This window comes from Cyclopterus lumpus, chromosome 2 (assembly GCF_009769545.1).
Source record: "Cyclopterus lumpus isolate fCycLum1 chromosome 2, fCycLum1.pri, whole genome shotgun sequence".
Classification (NCBI taxonomy): domain Eukaryota; kingdom Metazoa; phylum Chordata; class Actinopteri; order Perciformes; family Cyclopteridae; genus Cyclopterus; species Cyclopterus lumpus.
The window spans coordinates 12,424,279-12,439,587 of record NC_046967.1 but is presented as its reverse complement, the minus strand read 5'-3'; the positions used below and the strand labels follow the sequence as shown (position 1 = coordinate 12,439,587).

General features: G+C 49.5%; 3 protein-coding genes across 6 annotated transcripts; 1 reads left to right on the top strand and 2 right to left on the bottom strand.

The window, feature by feature from the left end:
* Positions 1-13: 13 nt before the first annotated feature.
* Positions 14-3,862, bottom strand: ankrd10a (ankyrin repeat domain 10a). Of its 4 annotated transcripts, none has more exons than XM_034553736.1 (7): positions 3,637-3,862; positions 1,999-2,151; positions 1,445-1,536; positions 1,097-1,311; positions 955-1,023; positions 647-876; positions 14-588 (listed from the first exon to the last, which is right to left on the bottom strand). In XM_034553736.1, the coding sequence occupies exons 1-7, from the start codon at positions 3,832-3,834 to the stop codon at positions 550-552; spliced, it is 996 nt and encodes a 331-aa protein (XP_034409627.1). In that variant the 5' UTR covers positions 3,835-3,862; the 3' UTR covers positions 14-549. The 4 variants fall into 4 exon arrangements, with proteins under 4 accessions (XP_034409627.1, XP_034409635.1, XP_034409618.1 ...); XM_034553744.1 differs by having other exon boundaries at positions 14-472; XM_034553727.1 differs by having other exon boundaries at positions 14-606; positions 665-876.
* Positions 3,560-11,125, top strand: hsf2bp (heat shock transcription factor 2 binding protein). The gene is made up of 10 exons (XM_034553705.1): positions 3,560-4,052; positions 4,163-4,255; positions 6,773-6,908; positions 7,537-7,640; positions 7,746-7,895; positions 8,029-8,173; positions 8,381-8,498; positions 9,053-9,156; positions 10,162-10,361; positions 10,940-11,125. The coding sequence occupies exons 2-10, from the start codon at positions 4,196-4,198 to the stop codon at positions 10,949-10,951; spliced, it is 1,029 nt and encodes a 342-aa protein (XP_034409596.1). The 5' UTR covers positions 3,560-4,052; positions 4,163-4,195; the 3' UTR covers positions 10,952-11,125.
* A 667-nt stretch (positions 11,126-11,792) lies between these two features.
* On the bottom strand, positions 11,793-14,906 carry cryaa (crystallin, alpha A). The gene is made up of 3 exons (XM_034552932.1): positions 12,789-14,906; positions 12,433-12,555; positions 11,793-12,256 (listed from the first exon to the last, which is right to left on the bottom strand). Exons 1-3 carry the CDS (start codon positions 12,984-12,986, stop codon positions 12,047-12,049), a joined length of 531 nt encoding a protein of 176 aa, XP_034408823.1. The 5' UTR covers positions 12,987-14,906; the 3' UTR covers positions 11,793-12,046.
* Positions 14,907-15,309: the final 403 nt, after the last annotated feature.

Sequence of the window (15,309 nt, the reverse complement as noted above, 5' to 3'; positions counted from 1 at the left end):
AAAGAAATCACTCTTTACTTTGAACCATTTTTATGAAACTGTAAAACCAGAACCAGTATAAAAGCAGTGGTACAAAAAGAGTCCCGAGAGCCAACAGAGACCTTCAGCTGAAAACCCATAAGCAACAAACAACATCGATAAATATAAGACTTGTGCGTCATCGATAGCACTTAGCTTAGCCTAGCTTAGCACAAAGACTACAAGCAGGTGAGACTGCCCAGACCGATCAGTGAGTCAGCTGGGAGAACTTCAGTTGTGACCGTATGGACACCAGGACCATGAGACCTGAACCAGGTCAGAGTCTGTGGTGAGGGACTAACTGATGGGGGGTGGGGGGTATCTTTGGTATCAGGATGTCTGGAGTGAGTCTGGGTTTGGAAGCAGATTACTTCTCAAAATGAGTGAGTGTCCCTGAACTCCAGGAGGCTAGTCCTCATGAGTCCTGGTACAGGTGGATGCTTCCTGCCCCGGCCTGCTGGTGTCCGTAGTCCTCATGAGTCCTGGTACAGGTGGATGCTTCCTGCCCCGGCCTGCTGGTGTCCGTAGTCCTCATGAGTCCTGGTACAGGTGGATGCTTCCTGCCCCGGCCTGCTGGTGTCCGTAGTCCTCATGAGTCCTGGTACAGGTGGATGCTTCCTGCCCCGGCCTGCTGGTGTCCGTAGTCACTCAGCTCCTCCGCCGTGTCTCCAAAGCCGTGGTAGTGTCCGTAATGCAGGAAGTCCGCCCCGACCGGGTACTGCCGGGCCGGGCGGTGGGTCACGCAGCTGCTGGTCAGATGCAGGGAACCACACATGTCAGCAGAGGAGCGCTGAGCAGCCTGCTGATTGGCTGGAGGGGGGGGCGGTGAGTCCTGGTCCTCAGGAGCAGGAGGGCCGGCTGCTTGGAAGCAAACAGCTTGTGTTAGGTGGTCCTGTGTCATCGTGTACATTGACATCTCAAACGCTGCAGTCCCACCTGAGTGTTGATCCGGTGGAGACTCGATGCTCATGCTCTCCGGCTCCTCGCCTTCTCCGCTCTGCACATCTGGAACAGGAGAGAGTCACAGCTGGCCGTCTCATAGCAGTCAAACAGGGTGAGAGGCACGAGGAGGTCTTACCGTCAGCCCCCCTGGCTTTCTTCATGTGGCCACAGTCCACGGCGGTCAGCAGCCTCTTCCTGCTGAGCAGGTCCTGACCACACGGGGTCCCGGCCTCCTGGAGGCCGCTGAGCTGCAGCAGCTGCTTCCTGGTTGTGGAGATGAAGCTGAAACAGTCGATGAAGCCGTGAGCGTGGGCCAGGTCTGCTGCCGTCTGCCCGCTGGCATTCCTGAGGCTGAAGCAGCAGACGAGAGGGTGGAGGCCATCAGAACATTCTTCTCCAGATACTTAACCTCCACAAACAAAGCCTCATTGTTCTGGAACACGTGTCTCAGGTCACACGGTCCAGTCAGAGGCTCGAGACTTACTGAGGTGCAGCGCCCGCCAGCAGCAGCACCTGGATACACTCCAAGCTCCCTGCACGGGCCGCCTTGTGGAGGGGAGCCTCGCCTACGAAGTCCTGAAGACACAAGGTCAAAGGTCACAGAAGGTCACAATCACATCAGCCCTCACGACGTGGAGCAAAGATCTATATATATGTACTCTATCTATCTATCTATCTATATATATATATTTCACTACATTCAAGAGGTAAACATACATGTATACACACATATATATATATATATATATATATATATATATATATATATATATCACTACATTAAAGAGGTAAACATACATGTATACACACATATATAAGTCCTTCTTGTTTGGTAGATTAAGGTTATTAATGCTATAATAAAACAAGATATGAAACCTGGTTTCCAGGAGACATGAAGGTGGTATTGGTACTAAAGATGAGGATGAGAGGTCCTCTGGCCTTGGTACAGGTCAGAAGGCCCCGAGTAGTGGAAGACCTGTACCCTGGTCTCTAGGGGCCCCTGGAAGAGTACTAGGTTCTACAGGGTCTGACACTGACCTGGCTGTTGGCGTCGGCTCCGGCCCGAGTCAGCCACGCCACGCAGTGAGGATGTCCTCCGAACGCCGCCGTGTGCGTCGCCGTCTGGTTGAAGCGGCTGGTCCCGGTGTTCACCTCACAGCCCATCTGGACCAGGACCACCACACACTCCAGCTGAGTGCAACACACAAAGAGGACCCCGTTGAACACATCGCAGGCCCAAGAACTGCTGCTGGACCCCACAGGTACACGAGTCACCTGAAGCTCTAGAAACGGGTCATGTGGACTACAATGATCCTGGTTCCAGTGGACTACAGGTACACGAGTCACCTGAAGCTCTAGAAACGGGTCATGTGGACTACAATGATCCTGGTTCCAGTGGACTACAGGTACACGAGTCACCTGAAGCTCTAGAAATGGGTCATGTGGACTACAATGATCCTGGTTCCAGTGGACTACAGGTACACGAGTCACCTGAAGCTCTAGAAACGGGTCATGTGGACTACAATGATCCTGGTTCCATTGGACTACAGGTACACGAGTCACCTGAAGCTCTAGAAACGGGTCATGTGGACTACAATGATCCTGGTTCCATTGGACTACAGGTACACGAGTCACCTGAAGCTCTAGAAACGGGTCATGTGGACTACAATGATCCTGGTTCCATTGGACTACAGGTACACGAGTCACCTGAAGCTCTAGAAACGGGTCATGTGGACTACAATGATCCTGGTTCCATTGGACTACAGGTACACGAGTCACCTGAAGCTCTAGAAACGGGTCATGTGGACTACAATGATCCTGGTTCCATTGGACTACAGGTACACGAGTCACCTGAAGCTCTAGAAACGGGTCATGTGGACTACAATGATCCTGGTTCCATTGGACTACAGGTACACAAGTCACCTGAAGCTCTAGAAACGGGTCATGTGGACTACAATGATCCTGGTTCCAGTGGACTACAGGTACATGAGTCATGTGGACTACAATGATCCTGGTTCCATTGGACTACAGGTACACGAGTCACCTGAAGCTCTAGAAACGGGTCATGTGGACTACAATGATCCTGGTTCCATTGGACTACAGGTACACGAGTCACCTGAAGCTCTAGAAACGGGTCATGTGGACTACAATGATCCTGGTTCCATTGGACTACAGGTACACGAGTCACCTGAAGCTCTAGAAACGGGTCATGTGGACTACAATGATCCTGGTTCCATTGGACTACAGGTACACGAGTCACCTGAAGCTCTAGAAACGGGTCATGTGGACTACAATGATCCTGGTTCCATTGGACTACAGGTACATGAGTCACCTGAAGCTCTAGAAACGGGTCATGTGGACTACAATGATCCTGGTTCCAGTGGACTACAGGTACACAAGTCACCTGAAGCTCTAGAAACGGGTCATGTGGACTACAATGATCCTGGTTCCAGTGGACTACAGGTACATGAGTCATGTGGACTACAATGCCCATGGTTCCACATGGATCATGCGGACTACAATGCCCATGGTTCCACATGGATCATGTGGACTACAATGCCCATGGTTCCGGAGGACTACAGGTACATGAAGTTACTCCTGGGGGGGTCCATGCGGGACTAAAGAGGCTTTAAACGCGTGACCGGCCTGTAGCTAATGGTCCAGAGGGAACCCGACCTGTCCGTAGTGAGCGGCCCAGTGGAGGGGGGTCCATCCGTAGCTCGAGTCCTCCGCGGTCAGGTGAGCCGGGCTCGAGAGCTGCCGGGTCAGAGACACCAAAGCGCCGACGTCTCCCTCCCGACATGCGCGGTGGACGGGAAACCGGCTGGTGAACAGGTCCTCCCGGGACACGTCGAGTCCTCGGCCCTCCGACATTAGTGAGACGGCTCCCACCCGGTCCCGGTCCCGGTCCCACGGATCAGACCCAGACGGTTCAAACACAAAGGAAGAGGAGACCGGCTTCTCTCCGCGGGGGGAGAACCACGAAACCCGGACTGGACCCGCACTGGGACTGGAGTTAGTCCGAGCAGCACGAGCACCTTTCAGACGGGTTGGACTCAGACCCGGTCCGGAACGTTGAGGTTACGCTCCGTGTAAGGAACAGTTACCTTGTAGCCTCCATGTCGACTCAAACATGGCGGCAGGATGCTAGTTCGACTCCACGGAGCATTCATTACAATAACGAAGCTACTTAATCCCACAGGAACAGCAGGACCTCGAACACACCACCGCAAAGATGGCAGCGGCTTTTGGCGGGAAGTTGCCGGCTCTGAGTCATGACCCAAAGAGGAAACAGGTAGGAGAACCGGACTTAGCAGGACCCGGTCTGGAGAACCGGACTTAGCAGGACTCGGTCTGGAGAACCGGACTTAGCAGGACCCGGTCTGGGGAACCGGACTTAGCAGGACTCGGTCTGGAGAACCGGACTTAGCAGGACCCGGTCTGGGGAACCGGACTTAGCAGGACCCGGTCTGGGGAGTACCTGGTCATAGCAGACCACTAGGACCCAGTCTGGGGAGGACCTGTTTATAGCAGGTATAAACACAGGGTATGAACACAGGATATAACCTCAGGGTATGAACACAGGGTATAACCTCAGAGTTTAAACACAGGGTATAACCTCAGGGTATGAACACAGGGTATAACCTCAGGGTATAACCTCAGGGTATAACCTCAGGGTATAAACACAGGGTATAACCTCAGAGTATAACCTCAGGGTATAACCTCAGAGTATAACCTCAGAGTATAAACACAGGGTATAAACACAGGGTATGAACACAGGGTATAACCTCAGGGTATGAACACAGGGTATAACCTCAGAGTATAACCTCAGGGTATAACCTCAGAGTATAACCTCAGGGTATAAACACAGGGTATAACCTCAGGGTATGAACACAGGGTATAAACACAGGGTATGAACACAGGGTATAACCTGAGAGTATAAACACAGGGTATAACCTCAGGGTATGAACACAGGGTATAACCTCAGGGTATAAACACAGGGTATAACCTCAGGGTATGAACACAGGGTATAACCTCAGAGTATAACCTCAGGGTATAAACACAGGGTATAACCTCAGGGTATGAACACAGGGTATGAACACAGGGTATAACCTCAGGGTATAAACACAGGGTATAACCTCAGGGTATGAACACAGGGTATAACCTCAGAGTATAACCTCAGGGTATAAACACAGGGTATAACCTCAGGGTATGAACACAGGGTATAAACACAGGGTATGAACACAGGGTATAACCTCAGGGTATAAACACAGGGTATAAACACAGGGTATAACCTCAGAGTATAAACACAGGGTATAACCTCAGAGTATAACCTCAGGGTATAACCTCAGGGTATAACCTCAGAGTATAACCTCAGGGTATAAACACAGGGTATAACCTCAGGGTATGAACACAGGGTATAAACACAGGGTATGAACACAGGGTATAACCTCAGGGTATAAACACAGGGTATAACCTCAGAGTATAAACACAGGGTATAACCTCAGAGTATAACCTCAGGGTATAACCTCAGAGTATAACCTCAGAGTATAACCTCAGGGTATAAACACAGGGTATAACCTCAGGGTATGAACACAGGGTATAAACACAGGGTATAACCTCAGGGTATAACCTCAGGGTATAACCTCAGAGTATAAACACAGGGTATAACCTCAGGGTATAAACACAGGGTATAACCTCAGAGTATAACCTCAGGGTATAAACACAGGGTATAACCTCAGGGTATGAACACAGGGTATAAACACAGGGTATGAACACAGGGTATAACCTCAGGGTATAAACACAGGGTATAACCTCAGAGTATAAACACAGGGTATAACCTCAGGGTATGAACACAGGGTATAACCTCAGGGTATAAACACAGGGTATAACCTCAGGGTATAAACACAGGGTATAAACACAAGGTATAAACACAGGGTATAACCTCAGGGTATAACCTCAGAGTATAAACACAGGGTATAACCTCAGGGTATGAACACGGTATAAACACAGGGTATAAACACAGGGTATGAACACAGGGTATAACCTCAGGGTATGAACACAGGGTATAAACACAGGGTATGAACACAGGGTATAACCTCAGGGTATGAACACAGGGTATAAACACAGGGTATAACCTCAGGGTATGAACACAGGGTATGAACACAGGGTATAACCTCAGGGTATAACCTCAGAGTATAAACACAGGGTATAACCTCAGGGTATGAACACGGTATAAACACAGGGTATAAACACAGGGTATAAACACAGGGTATAACCTCAGGGTATGAACACAGGGTATAAACACAGGGTATGAACACAGGGTATAACCTCAGGGTATGAACACAGGGTATAAACACAGGGTATAACCTCAGGGTATGAACACAGGGTATGAACACAGGGTATAACCCTACATTCTACCACAGTGCAGCAGTCCAGTACTGCGATCCTAAAGTAGCAGTGCAGGTGAACAAAAAGCCCACACAAGACCAAAGGAGGGCAGAAGAAACCAACTGCTACCCTGGACAGGGATTGGTTTGAGTGCTCCAGCTTTGGTTCCACTTTGGTCCCGTCCTCTGCATGAAGCCATCACCACAGACGTGTCCGAGCATGAATGTTATGAATAGAAACCACAGATTGTAATGTGAATCATGGGGAATGAATTACTCCTGCTGGTGAGATGGAGCTTCAGGGTTGTTGACTGAAGTATAAACTGTGGATCACTGAAAACTGAGTCGAGGGTCGAGGCACACCTTTTCTTTCAATGCATCTGTTCAGATCCAGGCATTGAGGTTGATCTCTTTTCTTTCAGGACGGTTTCGTCAGAGTGAAGAAAAGTGATCTAGAGAAGTTAACCACAGAAGTCATGCAGCTGAGGGACTTCCTGCCCAGAGTCCTAAATGGGGACCTGATTGAAATGCTGCATGAAGCTCGAACTGCTCAGACAGGTACGCTTCCAATTAACCTAACCGTGAGCTTATGTGTGTGTGTGTGTGTGTGTGTGTGTGTGTGTGTGTGTGTTATCTAGAGACCATAAGACAGGGTTAGGGTTAGCTTGAGTTACTATAAAGACAAGAGCTGGTCTTGGAGCAGTCAGCTGAGAGGCTGTGTGGTTCTGTTGTCTACGGAGTGATTTACTTGATGAACAATGGACTAGTCTTCTTAAAGAGGATTCATGACTTTGGGACATCCCTGTTCATGCCAGACTATCCTCAATATGTCAATTTGAAAGTGATAAAGGACAATTTGTCGTCCATTAGTTTGTTCACAAAAAGACACAGGACACAAAGACGCAAGATACAAAGACGCACAACACAAAAACAGACTACACAAAGACGCACGACTCAAATACACAGGACTCAAAGACACACACCACAAAGATACAGGAAACAAAGACACAGGACTCAAAGACACAGAACACAATGACTCAAAGATACAGGACACAAAGATACAAGGACTCAAAGACATGGGACATAGAGCTCAAGCACACAATTCACCCTGAGAGGAGAAAAGACCTAACACACTCCCTAACATCTGTGTGTGTGTGTGTGTGTGTGTGTGTGTGTGTGTGTGTAGTGAAGGAGCAGCTTGCACAGGAACAAGAACAGCTGCGTCAGCAGTGTCTTCACCTTCAATCCAGATTGGCTGCAGTGCAGACTGAGTGTCAGAAAGAAAGAGAGGTGAGAGAGGACCATAAGTGTGTGTGTGTGAGATGCTTTCAAGGTTCCTCCACTGCCCTACATGCAGAGAGAGGAACACAATCACAAGTGTGTGTCTGTGTGTAGGAGAAGCTGCTGTTGCGTGAGCAGCTGTGGCAGAGCGGAGCAGACATGCAGCAGCAGGCGGCCTTTTGCTCTGGTCTGGGATCAGCAGCCTGCGGTCTGCTGTGGAGCTGCTCTGCCAGCGAGGACACGGTCTCACGCTGGCTGGCTGATGTGAGTCTGTCTCTGTCCTCATCGCCGTGACTGTGTACGCTCAGGGGTTCAGTGTGTGTGTGTGTGTGTGTGTGTGTGTGTGTGTGTGTGTGTGTGTGTGTGTGTGTGTGTGTGTGTGTGTGTGTGTGTGTAGGGGAAGCTGCAGTCCTTCCTGCTTGTAGCTGCTCAGACTCTGGAGAGCTTTGTCAGGTCTCTGGATGAAGAGGCCACAACTCAGACTGAGGACCACAACTCCCAGGAGCACCAGTTTGTGCTGGCTCTGGCTGGAACCATCACCAGTGAGTTCAAAGCGTCTGCATTGTCTTCCACTTGTCCTCTCTTAAAGAGGAGGCGGTTCCTACCTGGATCCATAAACCTCCTTTAATACGTCTACAGCAGCATCGAAGGTGATGGCTGCAGCCATTACATACAGAGAGTGTCAGTTGCTCCTGCAGGACCTGAATGCAACAAACTGACAGCATGAATCTTTCCGTCCCACCAATCAGACGTCGCAGCAGTAACCTGTGGCCGGGACTTCCTGTCCTGCTCGGCTCACGCCCTGCTGGACACTCTGATGAGGCTTTTGGAGCTGATGACGCCCGGTGTCTTCCCCAAACTGAAGGTGTACGTGAAGCTGGTAGTCTCATTGCTGCTGAGCATGAACATTGTAGGAATGGAGACATTTAAACCAATGTGATCCATAAACATCATAACAATAACAGGGCTAGATGCTATGTACACACACACGTAGCTTTCTTTTCAAGGGGCCATTAGCATGAAACCATATTTGTCCACACACAAAAAACAGGATTTAGAGCCGAATCCTGATCTTCAGAATCCATTTTTACACAGGAAGATGTCGTGCCCCTGAATGCATCACGTCATGCTCAGCATTAGAAGTGTAAATTCCTGATAACTTTGTTGATTTTAATGTTTTCAGCTCAAATACTCATATTCACATAGCTCATAGTCACACAGCTCAGCAGCCTGAGAGTGATGGCCTTAGGGCGCCTCTGTGGCTCCACATTTAACCAGAAGATAACAACCAGGAGCTCTTCTGTCGACCAGCCACCAAAACTCAAATCAATGAACATCTAGATGGAGTCCAGCATGTTCGTGCCTCCATGGGGCAGTAGGTGTCAGTGTTGTGCGCTACACAGTATTTGGTTTGGCTGCAGGTTGATGCTGATGGCTCTGTACAACGTCAGCATCAGTGTTAAAGGACTGAAGTGCATCAGTGAGAACCCGGGACTCCTGCCTCTCATCTGGACTCTGCTGGACGGTAAGGAGACTCAAACTGCAAGATGGGTAGGCAGGCAGGCAAGTAGGCAGGCAAGTAGGTACTAGGCAGGTAGGCAGGCAGGCAAGTAGGCAGGTAGGCAGGTAGGTAGGTAGGCAGGCAGGCAAGTAGGCAGGCAAGTAGGTACTAGGTAGGCAGGTAGGCAGGTAGGTAGGCAGGTAGGCAGGTAGGCAGGCAGGCAAGTAGGCAGGCAAGTAGGTACTAGGCAGGCAGGTAGGCAGGTAGGCAGGCAGGCAAGTAGGAAGGTAGGTAGGTACTAGGTAGGCAGGTAGGCAGGTAGGTAGGCAGGTAGGCAGGTAGGCAGGCAGGTAGGCAGGTAGGCAGGTAGGTAGGTAGGCAGGCAGGCAAGTAGGTACTAGGTAGGCAGGTAGGCAGGTAGGTAGGCAGGCAGGCAGGTAGGCAGGCAGGCAAGTAGGCAGGCAAGTAGGTACTAGGTAGGCAGGTAGGCAGGTAGGTAGGCAGGTAGGCAGGTAGGCAGGCAGGTAGGCAGGTAGGCAGGCAGGCAAGTAGGAAGGTAGGTAGGTAGGCAGGCAGGTAGGTAGGCAGGCAGGCAGGTAGGCAGGCAGGCAGGTAGGTAGGCAGGCAGGCAAGTAGACAAGTAGGCAGGTAGATAGGCATATAGTGGGTAGGTAGGTAGCTAGTAGATATGCAGGTAGGTAAGCAGGTAGGTATACGGGGAGGCAGGTAGGTAGATAGTAGATAGGTAGACAGAAGGTAGGTAGGCAGGCAGGTGGACAGGCAGGCATGTAGGTAGTTAAGCAGATAGGTAGTGGGGCAGGTAGCTAGTAGGTAGGTAGACAGACAGGTAGCTAGCTAGTAGGTAGACAGACAGGCAGGTAGGTAGCACCTCTAAAAGCATGGGGTTGTGCCACATGAAGATGTAATGATTTCAATATACCACTGTTTACATAGTTTTTATGAATGGAGTTCCACCATCAGTGACCAGCTGTCAGCCTCCACACTACCTCTGATCCCTGTTCCTGACAGATGGAGACTGGGAGGTGTGTCTCCACTCTCTGCGTCTCCTGCAGTCGGTGTTGTTGGAGGAGGAGGTGCTGATCCTGCCGGGCTCTTCTCTGCTGGATCCAGACCTCCAGGCTCGTATCAGCCGGCTCACCTCCAGTGGGCAGCCCAGCCTGAGACTGGCTGCCCAGCAGACCCTGGAGGACCTGCTGGCCCTCCAACAGGTGCCACAGTTAAAACATGTGTTGACCCCTTGTAGTTCCTCCAATGTAATGTACCACACAAACCCATATGATCCACAATCACAACAATAACTTATTTCACCAATCCGTTGGGAACAACCAACAAAGAGAGGATCCATTAGATGTCAGGAAGGTACTTTACAACAACAAAGTGTATGAAGGACACCTGAAGGCCCCTCAAGCATTAAGTCCCACAGGCTTTACCGTACAAAGCAATCCATTTAAGTGGAGGTAGCGACCGTTTGCTGCAATGGGGCAATGCAGGTCGGGATAGAGGGGTCAAAGAGGGGTCAAACCTGCCTTAAAAGAATAAAGTAAGACTGGGAGAAGGACTTTGATTGTGGGGACCACAGCAGCTGATGACTGTTAATATTGTCACGTCCACGTAATTCAAACCATCCTGTACAGTGGATGATTATCCCAATAAGTGTCACTAGTTATGTTGTATGGTTGTTCCTCTGAATAGTTGTGATGCCACACATGCTGCTGTGAAGCTAGATTTGAAGAGGGACTGTAGTGTTTGACCTGTGAAGTGACTGTTGGTGTGTTTCTGTCCACAGAGCAGCGCCTGATGGATCCAGCACCGCCAGACCTCTTCCCTTCATGTTGCCGTAGATCTGTTCATCAAGTTCAACCCGTTTATTGAAGTGTTTTACTTGTACTGGTTTTGTGTTCGCTGGTTCTGACCAACTTAATGTGAATCCTGGTTTATACAAGACGCATTAAAGATCACGTTCTCACTTTCAGAGCACTGTGTCTCTGTTGTCATAGAAACGCCTTATAGCCCAGGACAGAGTGGATGAAGAAGAAGACGACGTGGAAGTAAGCAATGGTAGCTTTAAGACATGTGGACACGTTAGTTATGGACCTGCAGTGACATGAAAGTACTGGTGTATTACTGGCAGTTCAAAGGCACAGGTGAGTGAATAGAGGGGCCCTCGCATGTTTATTCAGCCCTTCACTTGAAAGTGAACATTCACTTGGTGCATGTGTCCTACAGATTACAGCAAACACACTTTGAGCGGCTACTTTGTCCTAAATATGAGATTTGAATCATCTAACAGCTGACTTCAGAGCATCCATATGACGTCCTCTCTGTGAGGGCTTCACAATAAAAGCTGTTACTGTGAAGCAGCAGCTGAGGGTGGACAGCACTGGAGGCCCTGCTGCATGGCTTCCTGTCACAGTTCTCCAGAGGCATGGATGATGTCATGACCTTCATCCTGCCTCAGTGGAAGTGTGGTGAACCTCTTATAGACACACTGAATGCACTGACACCTGATATGAGGAGTACACAATCAATCCACACTGAGTTTAGTTAATTAAACAGCTTTATTGTGTGTTTCCTCACGGTGGACTCCACTGAACTAGGCCTAGACTACAGTACAGGATATACTGAAGACCAGGGGAGAGGGTTCAGAGAGGACTTCACTGATGGAACACCTGGCACTTGACACGTACCTCCATCATCAAGAGCTCTCTGACACGGATCAACAACAAGCAGCAGAGAGAAGCTTTCTTTGTTAGGCTCAAAACAATGACACTAATAACTGAGAAGGATCAACAGGAGAAAGTGAAGCAAGGAGGACACAGGTGTGCTCTAAGGAAAGGGAGCGAGAAGCAGGTGTGTGGGAGGGGGCTGGAGCCCCTGCAGCACCACTTGGCCTCTAGGAGGGCGCCGCAGCGTTGGGCTTGTCGTCACGGACGACGGGGACGCTGCGCTCGCTGCGGCCGGACTCGCTCCCTCCGGTGACCTTTGGCCCGGTCAGGGTCAGCAGCCCATCGGTCGACAGGGTGCAGGTGATTGCCGACTGGTCAACGCTGGAGGGGAGGCGGTAGCGGCGGTGGAACTCACGAGCGATGTAACCATGGTCATCCTGAAAAAACAGCAAGATTAACACCACAGTGGCAGGTCAGTCCAAGGAGAGATGATCCATCATGTCCTCTCATGATGGATCATCTCTTCTTAATCTGAAGAACTTTGTTCCCCTTCAAGTCTTCTGTTTCTACGTTGATCTTGGGGTCAAGGTGTGCAGCAGTGACGGAGCTCTACCTGTCTTTCTCCATGCTTGCCCTGGATCTCCACATAGTCATCGGTGACCTTCACACTGAGCTCATCGGGAGAGAAGTGCTTGACGTCCAGGTACACCGTGTACTTGTTCCTGTCAGACCTCACCTGTGGGACACAAGCACACAGAGGCTCCATTGTATCGTAACCAAGCTCTCAAGGTTCAGATGAGGAGCAACTCCACTCAAGACTGTCACTGGAACAACATGTTAAACATGATACAAAGAAATGTGACAGCTAATCAAAGACCAGGAAGGTGGAGGGGAAGAGCTATCAAAGAGCCTGTAAAAAGACCTCTACAGTACGTCTCCTGGGAAACTAACTCGGCCTATGTTTGTTACCTCTGAGGTGCCGGAGTTAGAAGAATCCAAAAAGCTGCGGAACAGCGACTGTCTGTAATAGGGGCTGATGGAGGAGGTGGTGTAGGGGAAGAAGTCGTAGTCAAACATGCCCTCTCCAAAGAACTGGTCAAAGAGTCGGGCCGGGTAGACGGAGCCCAGGGCACGTCTGAACCAAGGGTGCTGGATGGCAATATCCATAGTGGTCTAGCTTGATCCTGCTCAGAGTCCGGCAGGTGAAGGAGGAGAAGAGAATGCTGCTGACCGGCGATGAGTGAAGAGTTTCAGGAGGGTTGGTCCTCTCCTCTTTATATACCTGGCAGCCAGAAAGAGAGGCTTTAGCCGCGATCCCTCTGGAATGGCATTATCTCATGCTGGGTTGGGCCCCGTCAGCAGAATCACAGTGGAGGATGGATGGGGCACCGCTGGGTCCAGAGCCCGGTGAGCCCGGTGCCACCCACACACCAGACACGCCGGGCTGCCAAAGCAAACGCTGCTGGACGGAGAGGAGGGGGAGGAGGACGTGAAGAGAAGTCAGGAAGACACGAGGGAGTTCCCCTGAGACGAGTTCACAGTCAGTGACATGAGCGTTAGGGCTCAGGGCAACATGCGACTACATATGTACATATATCTATAAATCAGAGAGCCGGCTCTCGATCACGCAGACTGAAACAACGCTCAGAGAATCAGACCTCGTAATGGTCTCTGAACTGCTGCTGGATCACAGATAAAACGCATTATGAGGTTCTGTCACTTTCTGCTTTTAATTTGAATTATTGAATGTCCTCAGTTTACTTTTAACAGCGTTGAATTGTGTGCTTTTGTTTGTTGAATAATGATATATTAATAGAACAGTCACAGTGGACCTTTGTTGTTGCTTTGAGTACATCTTACTTATTACACTTCTATACTTTAACCAAAGTCTTCCAGTGTGGTATTAGTACTTTCACTTCAGTAAAGGGGACCAGCTCCATCTGGACTCCAGCTCCACCTCCGGCTCCAGGAGCCGCTCCTCCTTCCCCTTTAGATACATCAATAATACCATCAAGTGCTCTTCTGATGATTGCACAACACATACATTACATAGACGCAGCAACATGAATGCCTTTACGGTCTAATGGAACTGCAGAGTGAGATAGGAGTCTCTTCCCATGCCTGTTGTTTCACCACTAGTGGCTTCAAGCCACCTGCATTAGTCTAATCCCACAGAGGCTTAGCCGCTCCATGCAGAGCAACTGGGCCGGCCAGCTGGGGCTGTTCCAGGGCCAGTTTGGGGAGCTTGTGGGGTTTGGGGTTACTGCTACAGACCGGACTGGGACTGGCTGCAGTTCAGCAGAGTCAGCATTCTGGGATTCATCAATGGGACGGACAATGCCTGTGTCCTCTGTGTCCACAGCTCTGAAAAGATGTGCACCAGCTCATATTCATTCATAGATCCTCGTTTGAAGGGTCAAAGAAGGGAAATGAGAGCAGACAACATTTAACAACACACATGTCATTGGAATATCTCCCAGTAAGATGCATAGTTTTACATTGGTTCCATGTAGAAGTCACAAGAGTAATCACTCCTGTCTCCTAGAGTGTGCTACACTCATGTGGATCAGCAGAGGACTAACTTTAGGAAATACCCACACATTCAGACTGCTGACTGTTATAATATGATAACTGTTGCTGTGGATTCAGCCTCAGCGTGTACAGGTGTGTTGGGAGGAGCATCATCGTGGTGGTGAATGTCTTTTAACAGAACATATTTATGACTGATTTGGCTTTTCCAGAGATGTGATTCATTGTGATGAAGCATGAGTATTCATGTGTAGATTCCAGGCCGTATCTCTGGGGGAGGTTCACTGACAATACAACTGGATATCTACTAGTTTCCTGGTCTCCCTCTGGTGTGTCTTGTTTCCCATACGTCATTACCTGTCAGGTGCACCTGTGCCCCACATATAAACTAACACACACTGCCCCCCGGGGTCAACCTGACATCCACATTGAAACACATAATACAAAGACATAACTAATGGCTCCTACGGGGGTATTTGAGAGTTTCTCTGCTGCCCTCTGTTGGACGGACATCTAACTGTTCTAACTTTAGTCCTCATTATAACAGAGGACTCCTGTTCTAACTTTAGTCCTCATTATAACTCCTGTGCTAACTTTAGTCCTCATTATAACTCCTGTGCTAACTTTAGTCCTCATTATAACAGAGGACTCCTGTTCTAACTTTAGTCCTCATTATAACTCCTGTGCTAACTTTAGTCCTCATTATAACAGAGAACTCCTGTGCTAACTTTAGTCCTCATTATAACAGAGGACTCCTGTGCTAACTTTAGTCCTCATAACAGAGGGCTCCTGTGCTAACTTTAGTCCTCATTATAACTCCTGTGCTAACTTTAGTCCTCATAGTAACAGAGAACTCCTGTTCTAACTTTAGTCCTCATTATAACAGAGAACTCCTGTGCTAACTTTAGTCCTCATTATAACAGAGGACTCCTGTGCTAACTTTAGTCCTCATAACAGAGGG